General features: G+C 40.4%; 1 protein-coding gene across 1 annotated transcript in view; it reads left to right on the top strand.

Moving 5' to 3' along the window:
* Nucleotides 1–15,897, top strand: part of CBX1 (chromobox 1) — a 42,725-nt gene extending 26,828 nt beyond the window's left edge. The window contains exons 4-5 of the mRNA XM_089674341.1: nucleotides 10,335–10,429; nucleotides 14,697–15,897. Of these exons, the coding sequence (XP_089530467.1) occupies nucleotides 10,335–10,429; nucleotides 14,697–14,841 (240 nt within the window). The 3' untranslated portion in view covers nucleotides 14,842–15,897. The remainder of the gene's footprint in view (nucleotides 1–10,334; nucleotides 10,430–14,696) is intronic.
* Nucleotides 15,898–16,141: the final 244 nt, after the last annotated feature.

Raw genomic sequence — 16,141 nt, 5'->3', positions numbered from 1 at the left:
AGTTTAATTTCTTTATGAGACGTTATTCTTGTGAGCTACTATGGTGTATCATATAAAAGATTTTCTTTTATCAAGTGAATATATAAAATTAAAAATTCAGTATATTATAAAATAGTGAAATATGTGCAGAAATAAAGAATATTAAATAAACTGGTGTGTAAGATATTTAAATAAATGAGTGTGCCCCCTACACTATACACATACTCATACAGGTGTGTCACTATAAATAAATCAAAATCATATTTTGTGCAAAAATACAAGATCCTCAATGTGTCCACCACATTCCAATATACTTGCTGTGTAGTTGCCTTTAAGCGTTCTGACGCCAGAGCCCCTCCCCTAAACGTTACACCACCAGGTCACGTGGCAAGGCAACTACACAGCAAGTATATTGGAGTGTGGCAAACATATTGAGGATCCTGTATTTTTGCACAGAAAGTGATTTTAATATATTTCATGTGAGTGCACTACATTTTTTAATATTTTTTTTATATATTTGAAATATTTTAAAAAGAAGATAAGGCACTGTATTCTATTCTTTAATTACATGGCACTTATGCATATGGAGAGAAAAATCAGAAGGGAGTGAAGAGACCCCCTAGTGGGAAGAGGGTTAACTCCATCCATCCGCCTCCAGAAAATGGGTCTCTAGGAAGCAGTGAGACCCCCTGCTTGGAAAAGGGAAACACTCCACTCATCCATCCAGGAATAGGAATACATTTATCTACTCATCTGAGTCCATTTAAAGGGACACAAGCTGTTTTTGACCTTACCTAACGGTTTGGTCATATACATCAGGTGAGAGCACAACTGGTGAAGGAGCACACAAGATAAAGATTGGTGGACTATATGATACCTATTTTTTTACACTAGTGAAAGACACACCATAGTCACTAATTATTTAAAGACAAGCATGCAGCATTAGTAGGATTGCAATATCATGCTGCTGAACTAATGTTGGACTCTCTAATAATTTATTTAATTCAATATATATATATATATATATATATATATATATATATATATATATATATCTCCAATTGTGCATGTTCATATTTCACACTTTAATTTTATCTTATTTTTAGTGGAGCGCGACATGCTCATGTTTTGATAAGTTTAATTTCTTGTTGCTTTACATTATTCCTTATGTGGTTGCTGCTAGTATTTCCTTCAGATGGAGAAATGGAGATTGTACATGGCAGGTTTCTCGTAAAATGGGCCACATTTTCTCTCTAGTTTTCATGAATACTTGTAATAAATTTACAGTGGGGCAAAAAAGTATTTAGTCAGCCACCAATTGTGCAATTTCTCCCACGTAAAAAGATGAGAGAGGCCTGTAATTGGCATCATAGGTAGACCTCAACTATGAGAGACAAAATGAGAAAAAAAATCCAGACAATCACATTGGCTGATTTGGAAAGAATTTATTTGCAAATTATGGTGGAAAATAAGTATTTGGTCACCTACAAACAAGCAAGATTTCTGCCTTCAGAGACCTGTACCTTCTTCTTTAAGAGGTTCCTCTGTCCTGCACTCATTACCTGTATCAATGGCACCTGTTTGAACTTGCTTTCAGTATAAAAGACACCTGTCCACAACCTCAAACAGTCACACTCCAAACTCCACAATGGTGAAGACCAAAGAGCTGTCGAAGGACACCAGAAACAAAATTGTAGACCTGCACCAGGCTGGGAAGACTGAATCTGCAATAGGCAAGCAACTTGGTGTGAACAAATCAACTGTGGGAGCAATAATTAAAAAATGGAAGACATACAAGACCACTGATAATGTCCCTCGATCTGGGGCTCCACGCAAGATCTCACCCCGTGGGGTCAAAATGATCACAAGAATGGTGAGCAAAAATCCCAGGACCACACGGGGGAGACCTAGTGAATGACCTGCAGAGAGCTGGGACCAACGTAACAAAGGCTACCATCAATAACACACTACGCCGCCAGGGACTCAGATCCTGCAGTGCCAGACGTGTTCCCCTGCTTAAGCCAGTACATGTCCGGGCCCGTCTGAAGTTTGCTAGAGAGCATTTGGATGATCCAGAAGAGGATTGGGAGAATGTGATATGGTCAGATGAAACCAAAATAGAACTGTTTGGTAGAAACACAACTCGTCGTGTTTGGAGGAGAGAGAATGCTGAGTTGCATCCAAAGAACACCATACCTACTGTGAAGCATCGGGGTGGCAACATCGTGCTTTGGGGCTGTTTCTCCGCAAAGGGACCAGGACGACTGATCCATGTACAGGACAGAATGAATGGGGCCATGTATCGTGAGATTTTGAGTGCAAACCTCCTTCCATCAGCAAGGGCATTGAAGATGAAACGTGGCTGGGTCTTCCAACATGACAATGATCCCAAACATACCGCCCGGGCTTCGAAGGAGTGGCTTCGTAAGAAGCATTTTAAGGTCCTGGAGTGGCCTAGCCAGTCTCCAGATCTCAACCCCATAGAAAACCTTTGGAGGGAGTTGAAAGTCCATGTTGCCCAGCGACAGCCCCAAAACAACACTGCTCTAGAGGAGATCTGCATGGAGGAATGGGCCAACATATCAGCAACAGTGTGTGCCAACATTGTGAAGATTTAATGGAAACGTTTGACCTCTGTCATTGCCAACAAAGGATATATAACAAAGTATTGAGATGAACTTTTCATATTGACCAAATACTTTTTCCACCATAATTTGCAAATAAATTCTTTCCAAATCAGCCAATGTGATTGTCTGGATTTTTTTTCTCATTTTGTCTCTCATAGTTGAGGTCTACCTATGATGCCAATTACAGGCCTCTCTCATCTTTTTAAATGGGAGAACTTGCACAATTGGTGTCTGACTAAATACTTTTTTGCCCTACTGTATATACTATGCTTTTGTTCACTTATGAAAACTTGTGTCAGGATGATCCTTGGGCTGAATATTCCGAATCAAGTATAGAAATATGAAACACTGACACTTGCTGCTTTATTGTTTTGAGTCAGTATTCAAGTCAGACTCTGCAAGGTAACTAGTAAATTCAGACAAGGCCAAAAATGACCGACCCTATCTTTTAGCCAGAACAGGTGCACTTTGAAAGAACAGTTATGTAATACCTTCAAACGTTTAGGCTGATGGCATTTTATAAGCCTTAGCCCCTTTGTTTCAAAAGGTGGATAAATATGCTAAATTGTTCAGTTTTTGGTATGTACCACCAGGATTTTACCAACTATTTTCCAACTGCGTAAAGGATCAAACGCAAACTGCATAGGTGTGTGAACCTAGCCTTAGTGCTGGCTGTAGTGCCACCCCAGGCCACACCACACATTATGGGTGTTCCTATGGAGGAGGCACAGAAAGCAGAGGCCACAACCCCCCTTTTTTTTTTTTTTTTACAGCCCATCTTGCCATGCAGCCTCTGCTGCCTCCTGCTCTTCGTACTGACCAGAGACTGAGCCCACAACCTCCTGCAGCTGCCAGCTAGTTCAGAAGAGATTACAACAGTAGCTGGCAGCTTGTGTTAAGAATGATGATGGATAGAGAGGAGTGCCGTCATTCCCAAAAACACGAGCTCACAAAACCGCACTCTGACAGCTACTACACTATTACACTACTACTACACTTGTGCTGTGTGCACTGGATCCCGGGGAGGGGGGGGGGTTATATCTAGACTATATATCTATGGTGAGATGACTTCTTTAATAAATGCCCTGTATACCCTAAGGTGCATATACTGTATATCACCAAAATATTACTATTTGTTTTTGTAGTGGGGACATTTATTCTGTAAACAAGGATGAATAATTGAGATTTCTTCTTATTTTTCTTATTGTATCATGGCTTGAGTACAGGTTTTCAGTAGGTTATGAAAGGAATTTGATGGGTTGCCTTTGGGGATCTCTTTCTAAGCCTTGATTGCTTCATTGTGTTCTTCAATGCAGATCAGGAGTTGTCGCTTCACTTTGTTTTCATTTGCTGCATGCTTTTACTGGATCTCCAGTAGCCACAGACTGCCAGGCAGTTAGCATTTTCCGAATGAGGTCAGCAATGGTAGCCCACCTTTCTTTCAGGACATATGACCTTTTATATATGAAGAGATTTTATTAGTATATTTATAGGTATGAAAATTATTTTATAGGTTGCATTTTTTCCCATGGTTAATTAGGTGACAGCCAGGGTGGATAAAAATTGATGATTTAAAAAAAAAACAGATTTTAAAAGTTGGATTTTTTTTTTAATTTAAATCTAATATTTTTTTTATTTTTATCAAATTTATTTTAATAAAATGCTTTTGGAGTAAAAATCTATCTAAAGATAGTTTTCTATTTAAGTTACATTAATAATTTAGTTTATTCAGCATGAAATGGAGCTTAGTTATGTAGCTTGAGGCTGTATATTCTGCAATATTTACGTTTTTGGTAAACTCATTCAATGAATACAAGCTCTGCAAGCTGAGATAACATGCACTACATTGATGCATTCACACAATTTCACAGTAACAATGAGATAAAACATGAAATAAAAGAATCTGAGTAGTTCTCCAGCTATGTGTGATTAGCCTATTAACCTAAAATCGGTTCTGATATCGCTGTTTTACTAACCTGACAACCTATTATTCTAAAAAGGAAACCTAAATTTTGTTTGCTAAAATTAAAAAGATTCTAACTTCCAGCAAGAATTGAGTTTGATTCCTTACATTTAAAGAGCACCTGTCATTTTAGATCCATCATGGCAGCACCTGTTAGCGGGTATCCACTCACCTGCTGCCGCCACGTCCCACACCTTGTTGTGTCATTGCCGCATCACCAGCTGTCCTATTAAAGTGAACGGGACTGTTGGTGAGCCAACAGCAGGTCAGATGAGGACGGAACAAAAATGGTGTAGCGCTAAATACTATAACATGTGCATCAATATATGAGAAATAAATCAATATATGAAAAATAAATACATAAATGACGTGTAAACACACACAAGTAAAATATCACAACCTATAAAGTGACCTCCCAGCAACATATATATCCCCAATCTGGGGGATCAAATGAAAGTGAAACAAGTGATTCCCTACTTGGGAACGCAACTATATATAAACGCAAGTGTACAATAATCATAAACACAATATGTGATAAGTCATAAATGTCCACTAAATCCACTAATTTGTGCACAAAACACAAATAGAGCACGTGTAAATTGAATCAGCACAACGTGAGGTGAAATATGGTGCCAAACAACTCGTGATATTGTATCCTTAAGTGGCCAGAGTGCCCCCTCACCTCCTCACAGTGACCACAAGGGTCAGCTCGCTTTATGGGGTTTATCCAAATGGTGCCAGGGTGGACGTGACATCAACGTTGAAACATGATATAAATGGGCGGTAACGCGTTTCGAAGCTGAGCTTCTTCCTCAGACCTCTGAGGACAGCAATGACTGATATTCCGACAACAATTTTGGTTGTCTGGAGAGCTGATTTACGTATTGTTGACTTAAGGGTAACTCCACTTTCATGGGGGGAAAAAAATCGCACATAAATAATATAGCGTATACAATTGCTACACAAGTCATATTGTAAATAAATGGTATTAAAATTACCTTTCTTTTCAATCGCTGTCATTTTTAAAAAACCCAATGCAATATGGTACCTGCAGGCATTCTGTACACAGTATACAAAATGCCCCCCAGAAATGTCATTTCCTGCTTGTGTGATTGGCTCACTGATTTTCCCAGAAGCCTGCACTAAGATACAAGTCAGATTTTGGGCATCCCCTGCAACAAGCATGTCATTTTGGTGAGATACTCTCAAAGGGAAATCATACCTAAAGGGATGCAGAACCCTGCAAGTGCAGCAGCTGAATGACCATTATAAAGTCACTCCCATGCAGATTCTCTTTGCACATGGACACAGACAAACAGCTATTTCTTCAGAACATCAAAAGGTAAGAATCTGCAACAAAGTGTGACAAAATCCTTTTTTTTTCCTCAACAAAAGAGGAGTTACTCTTTAAGCTGACATTACAAATTTCAGCAGGTTCCTGATAAATCCAGTGAAATGTGCTCTGTGAGTGGGCTTGTCACCACCCTTCCGCCTGACATCCTTCGATTAAACAATTGATGGGGCTGGACAAAGTTGTCGGCTGAATGCCGGCTACATCCAGTCAGGTGCTGCTGCTGTTCAGGTAGCCGTAGCAGCAGATTTATCCATTCATTCTGTATAATGTTCACAGGCTGAATGAAAAAAAAATCTGTGTATGACCAGCTTTAGATATTAATAGGTACAAAAACATTTTTAATATATTTGAGCATGCATACTGCATGGTCATGCAAATTATTAAAAATAATTAAATTAGCTAAATCTGGAATTCTCTTGCTTTAGTTACCATGGAGTATATATTGTAAATTTGATACTACTAGGCTTTTTTTTTTTTCTTAATTTTAACATGTAATCTCATAGGTATGTGCTAGGGGTTTAAACTATATATAAAATATTTAAAAATACCAATGAGTTAACCACTTGCCCTCCAGAGGATTTACCCCCCTTCCTGACCAGGCCATTTTTTACGTTACGGCGCCGCGTTATTTTAACTGACAATTGCGCGGTCATGCAAGGCTGCAACCAAATGAAATTTACGTCCTTTTTTTTCCCCCCATGATTAGAGCTTTCATTCAGTGGTATTTGATCGCCTGTGCGATTTTATTTTTTGCACTATGAAAAAAAAAAAAAGGCCAGCAATTTTGAGAAAAAAAAACTATTTTTGACTTTGCTAATAAACATGTCCAGTAAAAAAAATTTAAAAAATCAAATTTCTTTTTTTTTTATTAATACTTTATTTAATTTTTCACATTTCATCCATTCCAACAGTAAAAGACAAAATTTCTTGCCGATCTAATATCATCAAAATACAAAACTTTTCTTTTCCCCTCCCCAACCCAATCTCTATATCCCCTTTCCTATTCCTTGTTCGGACAGATTTCAGTAAGTTATTCCTAAGAATTACAGGCCTACAATAAAAAAAAACATATTTCCATGCAAAAGAAGTACCGCTTTGAGCACAGAAATAGTAGCCACCCCCCCTTTTTCAACGGACCAAAAGTAATTGGACAATTGATATAATCACAAATAAAATGTTCATTTGTAATATTTTGTTGAGAATCCCTTCCTGGCAATGACTGGCTGAAGTCTGGAACCCATGGACATTACCAAGACTGGGTTTCCTCCTTTCTGATGCTTTGCCAGGCTCTAACTGCAGCTGTCTTCAGTTTTTCTTTCTTTGTGGGTCTTTCTGCCTTTAGTTTTGCCTTCAGCAAGAGAAATGCATGCTCAACAGGGTTGAGATCAGGTGATTGACTCGGCCATTGCAGAATATTCCACTTCTTTTCATTCAAAAGCTGCTGGGTTGCTTTTGCAGTGTGTTTTGGATCATTGTTCATCTGTACTGTGAAGCGCTGTCCAATCAACTTTGCTGCATTTGGCTGAATCTGGGCTGACAGTATATCTCTAAACACTGCAGAATTAATCTGGCTGCTTCTGTCTTCTGTCACATCATCAATAAACACCAATGACCCAGTGCCACTGGAAGCCATGCATGCCAATGCCATCACACTGCCTCCACCATGTTTTACAGATGACGTTGTGTGCTTTGGATCATGAGCTGTTTCAAGCCTTCTCTGCACTTTTTTCTTCCCGTTATTCTGGTACAGCTTAATCTTAGTTTCATCCGTCCAAAGAATGGTTTTCCAGAACTGGTCTGGCTTTTTTAGGTGTTTTTTTGTCAAAGTCTAATCTGGCTTTTCTATTCTTCAGGCTTATGAATGGTTTGCACCTTGTGGTGAACCCTCTGTATTTGCTCTTGTGAAGTCTTCTCTTGATTGTAGACTTTGACAATGATATGCCCACCTCCTGGAGAGTGTCCTTCACTTGTCTGGATGTTGTGAATGGGTTTTTCTTTACCATAGAGAGGATCCTGCGATCATCCACCACTGTTGTCTTCCATGGACATCAATGCCATTTTATGTTGCTGAGCTCACCAGTGCATTGTTCTTTCTTCAGAATGTACCAAACTGTTGATTTGGCCACTCCTAATGTTGCTGCGATCTCTCTGATGGATTTTTCATTTTTGAATCCTTACAATGGCCTGTTTCACTTGCATGGACAGCTCCTTTGAACCCATGATGTAGGTTCACAGCAATAGATTCCAAATGCAAATACCACACTTAGAATCAATTCCAGACCTTTTACCTGCTTAATTGATGAAGAATTAACAAAGGAGTACCCCACACCTGGCCATGAAAAAGCTTTTGATTCAACTGTCCAATTACTTTTGGTCCCTTGAAAAAGGGGGGGGGGTGGCTACTCTTAAGAGCTGTAATTCCTAAACCCTTCCACCAATTTGGATGTACATAGCCTCAAATTAAGCCTGATAATGTGCACTTTCAGCCCATATCCATTCTATAACTATAGTTTGAATATGTTTTGGTAAATACCTGAAAACAAACTAAAATTGTTCCTGTGTTCAAATATATATGGCCCTAACTGTATACTGGGATTTGTTTTTTTGTTTTTTTTGTAACTAGTAATGGCGGCAATCAGTGTCTTATAGCAGGACTGTGGGACTGCGGTGGGCACTCTGACACTGGGGGTAACTGACTTGGTGTCACTGACATCCCCAGTGACACCAATAGTTAGTGCTAATAAAAAGCACTGACCTTGTACTAGTGACACTGGGCAGGAAGGGGTTAACGTGGGGCGATAAAAGGGTTAGCTGTGTGTTGTTTTACTGTGTGCTGTGTTAGTGCTTTCAACTGTAAGCACACTGCTTTGTATGAATGTGCTATGCAGAGCCATACAAAGCAGTGTGCAAGAGCTGACAGGGGAGAGAACTGTATTGTTTACATGCAGTTCTCTCCCTCCAGTAGTAAAGCTCGGCGATCACCGGGTGCCAGCGAGTAATCACAGCTCGCATGCACCCCCTACCCGGAAATGCAAAATCACGTATATAGTATAAAAAAAACACAGCCAAAGCAGCTGGTCACCTTGGTGTTGACAGGATGAATTCTAACTGGAGTCTTAGAGATCTCTTTGTCAGCAGCCACATGCTTCATTGCTGTGGCTCTCCTCTGGTATCTGAGTAACTGATGGAAATGTGTGGTACTTCTTTGCCGCTTAAATCCTAGATGGTGGGAGGCTATAAATCATTTAGATTTATAACATGGTTTTGCTGTAATTTTAAAAGAAGAGTTAGAATGACCTTTTTAAGATCCTGCACTTGCTCAAGATTTTTTATCTTCATGCATTCTATGCATGAAGGTAAAAAACCTTCTGTGTGCAGCAACCCCCCCTAATACTTACCTGAGCCCCGTCTCAATCCAGTGATGTGCACAAGAGCAGCAGCTGTCCAGGGTCTCTGCCTCCTCATTGGCTGAGATAGCGTCAAGAACCATTGGCTCCCGCTACTGCCAACCACAGCCAGTGAGCCAATGAGGTGAGAGTGGGGCCGAACCATAGCTGTGTCTCTGTGAATGGACAGACAAAGCAGTGGCTCATGAGTGAGCTGCTTGCACTAGAAGCACTTGACAGGAGGGAGGGGCCAGGAGCGCTGTTGGGGTGCCTGAGAAGAGGATGATCAGGACTGCTCTATGCAAAACCATTGCACAGAGCAGGTAAGAATGACATGGGTTGTTAAAAAAAAAAAAAAAAATCTGCCTTTAATATTACTTTAATAGCAGTCGGTCAGGTCAGACATATATCTCTAGTCAGTTTGTTTTTTTTTCTCCTCAAGAACTGGTGATGGAAGTGTAGATCAACCTATAAATATCTTGCACTAATAGCAGCTACCAAACCGCAGGCATTGACACCTGCCTTTTCCTATATATAGGACTGCTATGAAGGAAAAAAGAATAATCTTCACTTCTTCAGTGTAGCTGCAAGCAAACTTGGCATTTACTGTACTAAACTTTTCCCATGATCAACATGATAGTTGTCAAATGATTGGCAGCCACATTGGTTGGTCTGGTCCCACACTATGTAAGAAATGGGGGGCTATCTGTATTGTGACAGCATACAAAAGGGGCCGTTCGTTTGGGCTAAAGGAAAAAAAAAAAAAAAAGAAACTTTAGGGTTTATATTGCAAAGTCTTCTTAACCTTTATGCCCTCTCTTACATAGTTACAAAGGCTGAAAATAGACAAATGTCCATCCAGTTCAACCAATGAAAAAAAAAACCCACACACAAATAGAAAACCTCCATATACACAATCCTATACCCACAATTGATACAGAAGGGAAAAAAAACCCTTGCATGCCCTATAACTTCCTTTTGCTATTGGCCACTGATACAGACATGGTTTCTGTTCCCTTTTACAGGTTGAAAAGCCCCGTGGATTTGCGAGGGGTTTAGAGCCAGAAAGAATCATTGGAGCCACAGACTCAAGTGGAGAGTTAATGTTCCTAATGAAATGGTGAGTTGTGTCCTCACATGCTACTTAGATTTAACATGTAAACATCATTGTAGGCTCAATTCTTTAGTTTGCAGAAACCCAAAATCTGTTCACTGGTATGCTTTGCATGAAGCCTCACTGTATGCCATTTTCTTAAAGTAGAACTAAAGGATTTTTTTTTCTTATTTGAATAAAGTAAGGGAGGGTCATCATAAAGTAAGGGGGGGGGGGGAATTTCCCTTTTACTTCCTGTCCCATTGCCAAAACAGGAAAGGCAATCCCTCCAAAGTAAGTGAATTGCTTGTTGTTGTCAGAACTAGTGTCCCTACTGGAACTCAAAATGTGGGATTTTCTTTAACTGTTGACTGCAGTAAACAGGATAAAAAGGGAGGGTGAAACACCCTAATGGGGACAGAGCAGGAAAGTCCTGACAGATGTTCTGATCTACCAGACAGGTATCCCGTTGGCCATCTCTGGAGAAAAAAAAAATATACAGTAGGCCCTGTAGATTATAAGGGTTGTGTTTTTACTGCTGCCTGGAGTGGGACTTTAAAATTACAATAAACTTACATTGTGTGTGTGTGTAAATATATATGTGTGTGTGTGTGTGTGTGTGTATATGTATATGTATATATATATATATATATATATTTATTATACAATATACACACGCAACCTCTGCATATAATTCCCATAGTGCTGAATGCATCTGCATGTAGCTGTGCAGTCCATCTCTGGGGAAGTAGAGGGTGGCTACATTCACATACACAAGAGAGATGTAGAGAACAAATGTAGGCACCCAAGAACAAGACATTTAAGAATAGCAGAGGAAATGCTTACTTTTGAGAAATGAAGAAAAAGAGGGTTAGAAGGTGCCTCCTACCTTTTTTTTTATATAAACAGATTGCATTTATTTTGTCTTTCTTTAAGCAATTACAAAAGCGTTCACTGAATAAACAGGCCGACAGGAGAAATGTCAAACTTTCTGTGGCCCATAAGAGGTATACAGGTGCAGGAGGTGGTTAAACCCGAACAGTCCCGTAACAAAACCCCAACTGCCATTTTAAATAGATAACCCTCACTGTGAGCAAACGTATGTTTTTGGTTTGGAGTCTTACTAAAATAATGAAAATTAAACCTGTCTTTCCTATCATTGTGAATCTTTCCTCTACCACAAGATGGTGCTGAGCTTTTGTCAAGTATTTAATATGCATCACTAAGGAGAAAAAAAACATGTCCTAGACATGTCTGAACTGATATGATTTTCTAACTTCTCCCCAGAGTCATGACCCATTATACTGGCAGCTAATTATTCTGCGTGTGGGGTTTGTTGGGGTGAACTCACATATTCGCATATTGAATACTTTGGCAGATCTCAGCAAGGAGAAGAATTTTACAGTATGAGAAGTGCAAAGGTGCATAGCTTTTTTGGCTGAATCTGGAATTCTTCTTTAGCTGCCCTGTACATACTGTTTTATTTTGGATAGACTATGGCAGGGTTGGAGCCTTTTCCATAGATTTCCTGTCCTCCTGAGCTCAGGTTAACATATTTCATGTACTGGTGTCGCAGGGATTAAAAGTGGAGGAAGAGGAAATCTCCACAGTAGAGCCAGATCCTCTGTCAGGGTGTCAAATGCTGCCTAACTCTTCCCCATTCATTTCAAAATTAGGAAAAAAAATCTTTACAAACACGCACACATCTTTTAGCCTTCATGCGTGGGCAGCTTCTAATTCTTTCAAGATTGAGAGGAACTACATTTAGTCCCGGAATGCTTTGCGCTGAGCCTACATGATGACACTCCCCTTAGGGGGCATGTAAACAACAGGCTACACTCACAATAAATGAGTAGAATAACCGTGTTCTGCTCTAAAAAGGGCCTCTGGTACTGGACTGAGGAGGGAGTCTGGGTCAGCGTTGAGTCATGTAGAGAGTAGGTATAAACTGGGTTGAGGATGAAAAATAGAAAAAAATGTTTTTCCTAATCAAGGGACACAGGATCAGTAGAATCAGAGACATTGGGCTGTATTGCAAGTTTGAAGTGGTTGTAAAGGCTGAAGGTTTTCTTACCTTCATGCATTCTAATCACAGCCAATGAGGAGAGAGTGGGAGGTGGGGCTCTGTCTCCTATGGATGCATAGAGTAGGGCTCAGGAGTGAGCATGCCCCAGTGCCCCCATAACAAGTGGCTTACTGTTGGGGCACTGGTCGAGGGAAAGGAGCCAGAAGTGCTGGCGGGGGACCTGAGAAGAAGAGCATCAGGGCTGCTCTTTGCAAAACCATTCCACAGAGTAGGTAAATATGACATGGCAATTTGCCATGTATTTCCTTGCCAGTTGAACTCTCTCCTTTTCCTCACAGGGAGATCCCACTGTGGATCTCCTCCCTCTTCCATCCATCTGGGTGGTTAAATTGCCCTGCTTCCAAGTCTTCTGCTCTCAGGGAATGAGTCCCTGAAGATTTTATGGATCTCAGGTTCCTTTCAGCATCTAGCATTTTTATTTATTTAATTTTTTTACACAGTTGTCTGTCTAAGCCTCTACTTAGAGATACAGAGTACTTCTGTCTGTTTCTTCAGGTCCGTGGACCTTTCTTGTTCTTCCAGCGGGCCTCTGGCTGCAGTTTTGGCTATTTTGTTGTTACTCACTGTTCAATTTATTGCTTTGGGATGTCCCATGGTCTAAGATTCAGCTCCTGTGACCAGTACTGTACAATTAAGATGATGGCAATTTTGACTTATCTGTAGATTACATACACTATATTGTATTGGGACACCCCAATCATTGGATTCAGGTGTTCCACTAACCTCCATGGCCACAGGTGTATAAAATCAATCACCTAGGCATGCAGACTGCTTCTACAAAAATTTGTGAAAGAATGGGTCGCTCTCAGGAGCTCCGCGAATTCAAGCACAGAGGCTTGACCTCAACCCGACAGAACACCTTTGGGATGATTTAGAGTGGAGACTGTGAGCCAGGCCTTCTCGTCCAACATCAGTGCCTGACCTCACAAATGTGCTTCTGGAAGAATGGTCACACATTCCCATTGACACAATCCTAAACCTTGTGGACAAGCCTTCCCAGAAGAGTTGAAGCTGTTATAGCTGCAAAGGGTGGGCCAACTCAATATTGAACCCTACGGACTAAGACTGGGATGTCATTAAAGTTCATGTGTGTGTAAAAGCAGGCTTCGCAGTACTTTTGGCAATATAGTATCTTGGGAGTACAGAATAGGCCACACATCCCTCCTGTCTTCCTCTGTGATCTACTTACTGCTTGCTTAAAAAAAAACTGGGGGGGGGGGGTTAGGTGTATGGGTATACTGTGGGACAGTCCCAGCAAAGCTTTTGCCATTGTCCATCCACCTGAAGGTAGCCACGTATAGTCCATTGTCTAGGACCCCAGTCACACGGAGTGCGACTTGGCATGTGACATGGCAAGTCGCACCCTATTGTCCGCAATTACAGCAATCATATCGGTGTGATTTTGATTTCTAAAGTAGTGAAACTTGCATAGACATCTACAAGTAGGTGAAATTTGCATAGACATCTGTGTCTTGCAAGCCGCAGATGTCTTGCAAGTCACACCTCAAGTCAGAATACCATCCAGCTTTGAAATCACGTGACTTCACTGGAAGTGGCATGATTTCAAAGTCGAATTGGTGTGACTGAGATGTTAGGGCTCATTCAGATAGTGCTGATACCTGTCCTGCATGCTGAACCGCAGTTTTCTGCATCTGCCTTGGAGCTGCGCACAGGCAGCCCATAGAAGTGGATGTAGACACAGCAGCTGCACGAATACTGCTGCATGTCAAAATTCAACATTCATTGGGTACATGGTTCTAAATACACACTGTGTGTGTTTTTGGATCTGTGCACCTGGTTTTGAATGCATGTCAAATTTTGACATGCAGCTGCTGAGTCTGCATCCACTTCAAGGCAGATACAGACACCAAAAACAGCGATTTAGCCCTAAGAAGCAACTCCTGTGTAATATTCTGTACTCAGATATGGCATTTACAGGTACTATAAAAACCTATTTTTTCAGGATATCCTTCACCTTGCAGTTTGCTTAATCAGCATTGTTGGATTAATAATTATCACAGCTGTTTCACCTGAGGGAAACTTGCAAAACATGAGCTGCTGGGGTTACTTGAGGACCGCTGTTGAGAAATGCTGCTTTACAAGATCATGTGGCTAATTTTCATCTATACAGTAATAATTTTGTGTTTCTCAGTGATCCTACTTGCCCTTGATATAAATGCCTGTCCCCTCCTGGACTGTTTACTACAGGAAAAACTCAGATGAAGCCGATCTTGTCCCTGCAAAGGAAGCAAACGTGAAGTGTCCCCAGGTGGTGATCTCGTTCTATGAGGAGCGGCTCACGTGGCATTCTTACCCAACAGAGGATGATGACAAAAAGGAAGACAAAAGCTAAATGCCACACACAGCTATTACTGCAACTGATGGATGGTGGGTCATTCATCAGACCTGGGAGGGGGATGTGAGAATGTCTGCAGGATCCAGTATTTCCTGCATAGATGAAGGCGTTTCATGAGTGTAGCCCAGGAGACACTGCACCCTAGACATTTCTGCTCCTCTTTCCCTCTAGTGTTACAAACTCTGCATTTTTACTGAGTAGCATGTTTTGTTTGGCTGTTAGTGATGTTTGTTACAGAAAAAATAAAAAGGTTCTGAGATCATAGGGGGTGGGTAAAATGAAAAGTGTCCCTTTTTGTATTTTAATCATGTAATTAAGAATTTTACTGTTCCAAAAAGTGGATCCTTTTTATTAGCATTAGTGGCTGCTCACTGTGCACCAATTATGCGGTCTTTTTAAACAGCACTGAGCCCTCACAAAGCTAGCCTACAGCTGAGTAAATGGGAAAGGGGGGAGGGGGGGTTCCTAAAGGAATTTACTGAAATGTGAAGCTGACATTGTTGGCCTTCTACCAAAAATGCTAGTTGACAGGCTGTGTCTGGCTTTAATGCTTCTTGAGCCATTAACCAGGAACAAGCATATAGATCCTGGTCAACTCTCAATCTGCATAGTTGCTTTGAATAAGTAACATAGAAGGTATTTGTGTCACTAGACCACCATAGCCAGCGAACTAGCATTTTTTTTTTTTTTTTTTTTTTTTTAAACATAGGTGGATAACAACAGCCTCCACATTTCTTCAGTATTTTAGGTTTCCTTTGAACCAGAATGTTGCTAATCCCAGCTGATTAGCTCAGTGGGACTTTTATGAGCCTTGTGTAGGCACTCTTTTTTAAAATCTCTTTTAAACTTTCCAAACAGGAGCTCTAACTGTTGTGGCCTCAATGTTGGCTACTTGGGGGATCCTGTACAGAATAATTGTATAATAATACCTGTCTTTTTAGTTCATTTTTTTTAAGCATGTGTTTTAGGATTCTGTGAGGACTTTTATTAAAATGTAAATCAAAACACATTTTGTCGGTCAGTCGTCCTAATAAAACTTTTAGATTTATAAAATATTGTTGTTTGCTTTTTTTTTTTTTTTTTTTTTTTTTTTAACCCTTCACCTATTCTAAATCCTGTTTTGGTGGATGGATAACATAAGCAGTGTGCTGTGCAAACCTGTTTTCCAGTAAATGCTGAACAGGTGCACTACAGGGGTCTTTCTTCACAGTGTGCATATAATATAAATGTGCACATTGGGGTCAATTCAGTAGGTAGCAGGAGTTATTTTAAAGGCTAAGGCCATTCATCGATGATG

This window comes from Staurois parvus, unplaced genomic scaffold (genome assembly GCF_062004578.1).
Source record: "Staurois parvus isolate SC_StPar_1 unplaced genomic scaffold, SC_StPar_1.0 ptg000151l, whole genome shotgun sequence".
Lineage (NCBI taxonomy): Eukaryota > Metazoa > Chordata > Amphibia > Anura > Ranidae > Staurois > Staurois parvus.
Note: the sequence above shows the minus strand (reverse complement) of the source record. Positions and strands in the feature narration are given on the sequence as shown.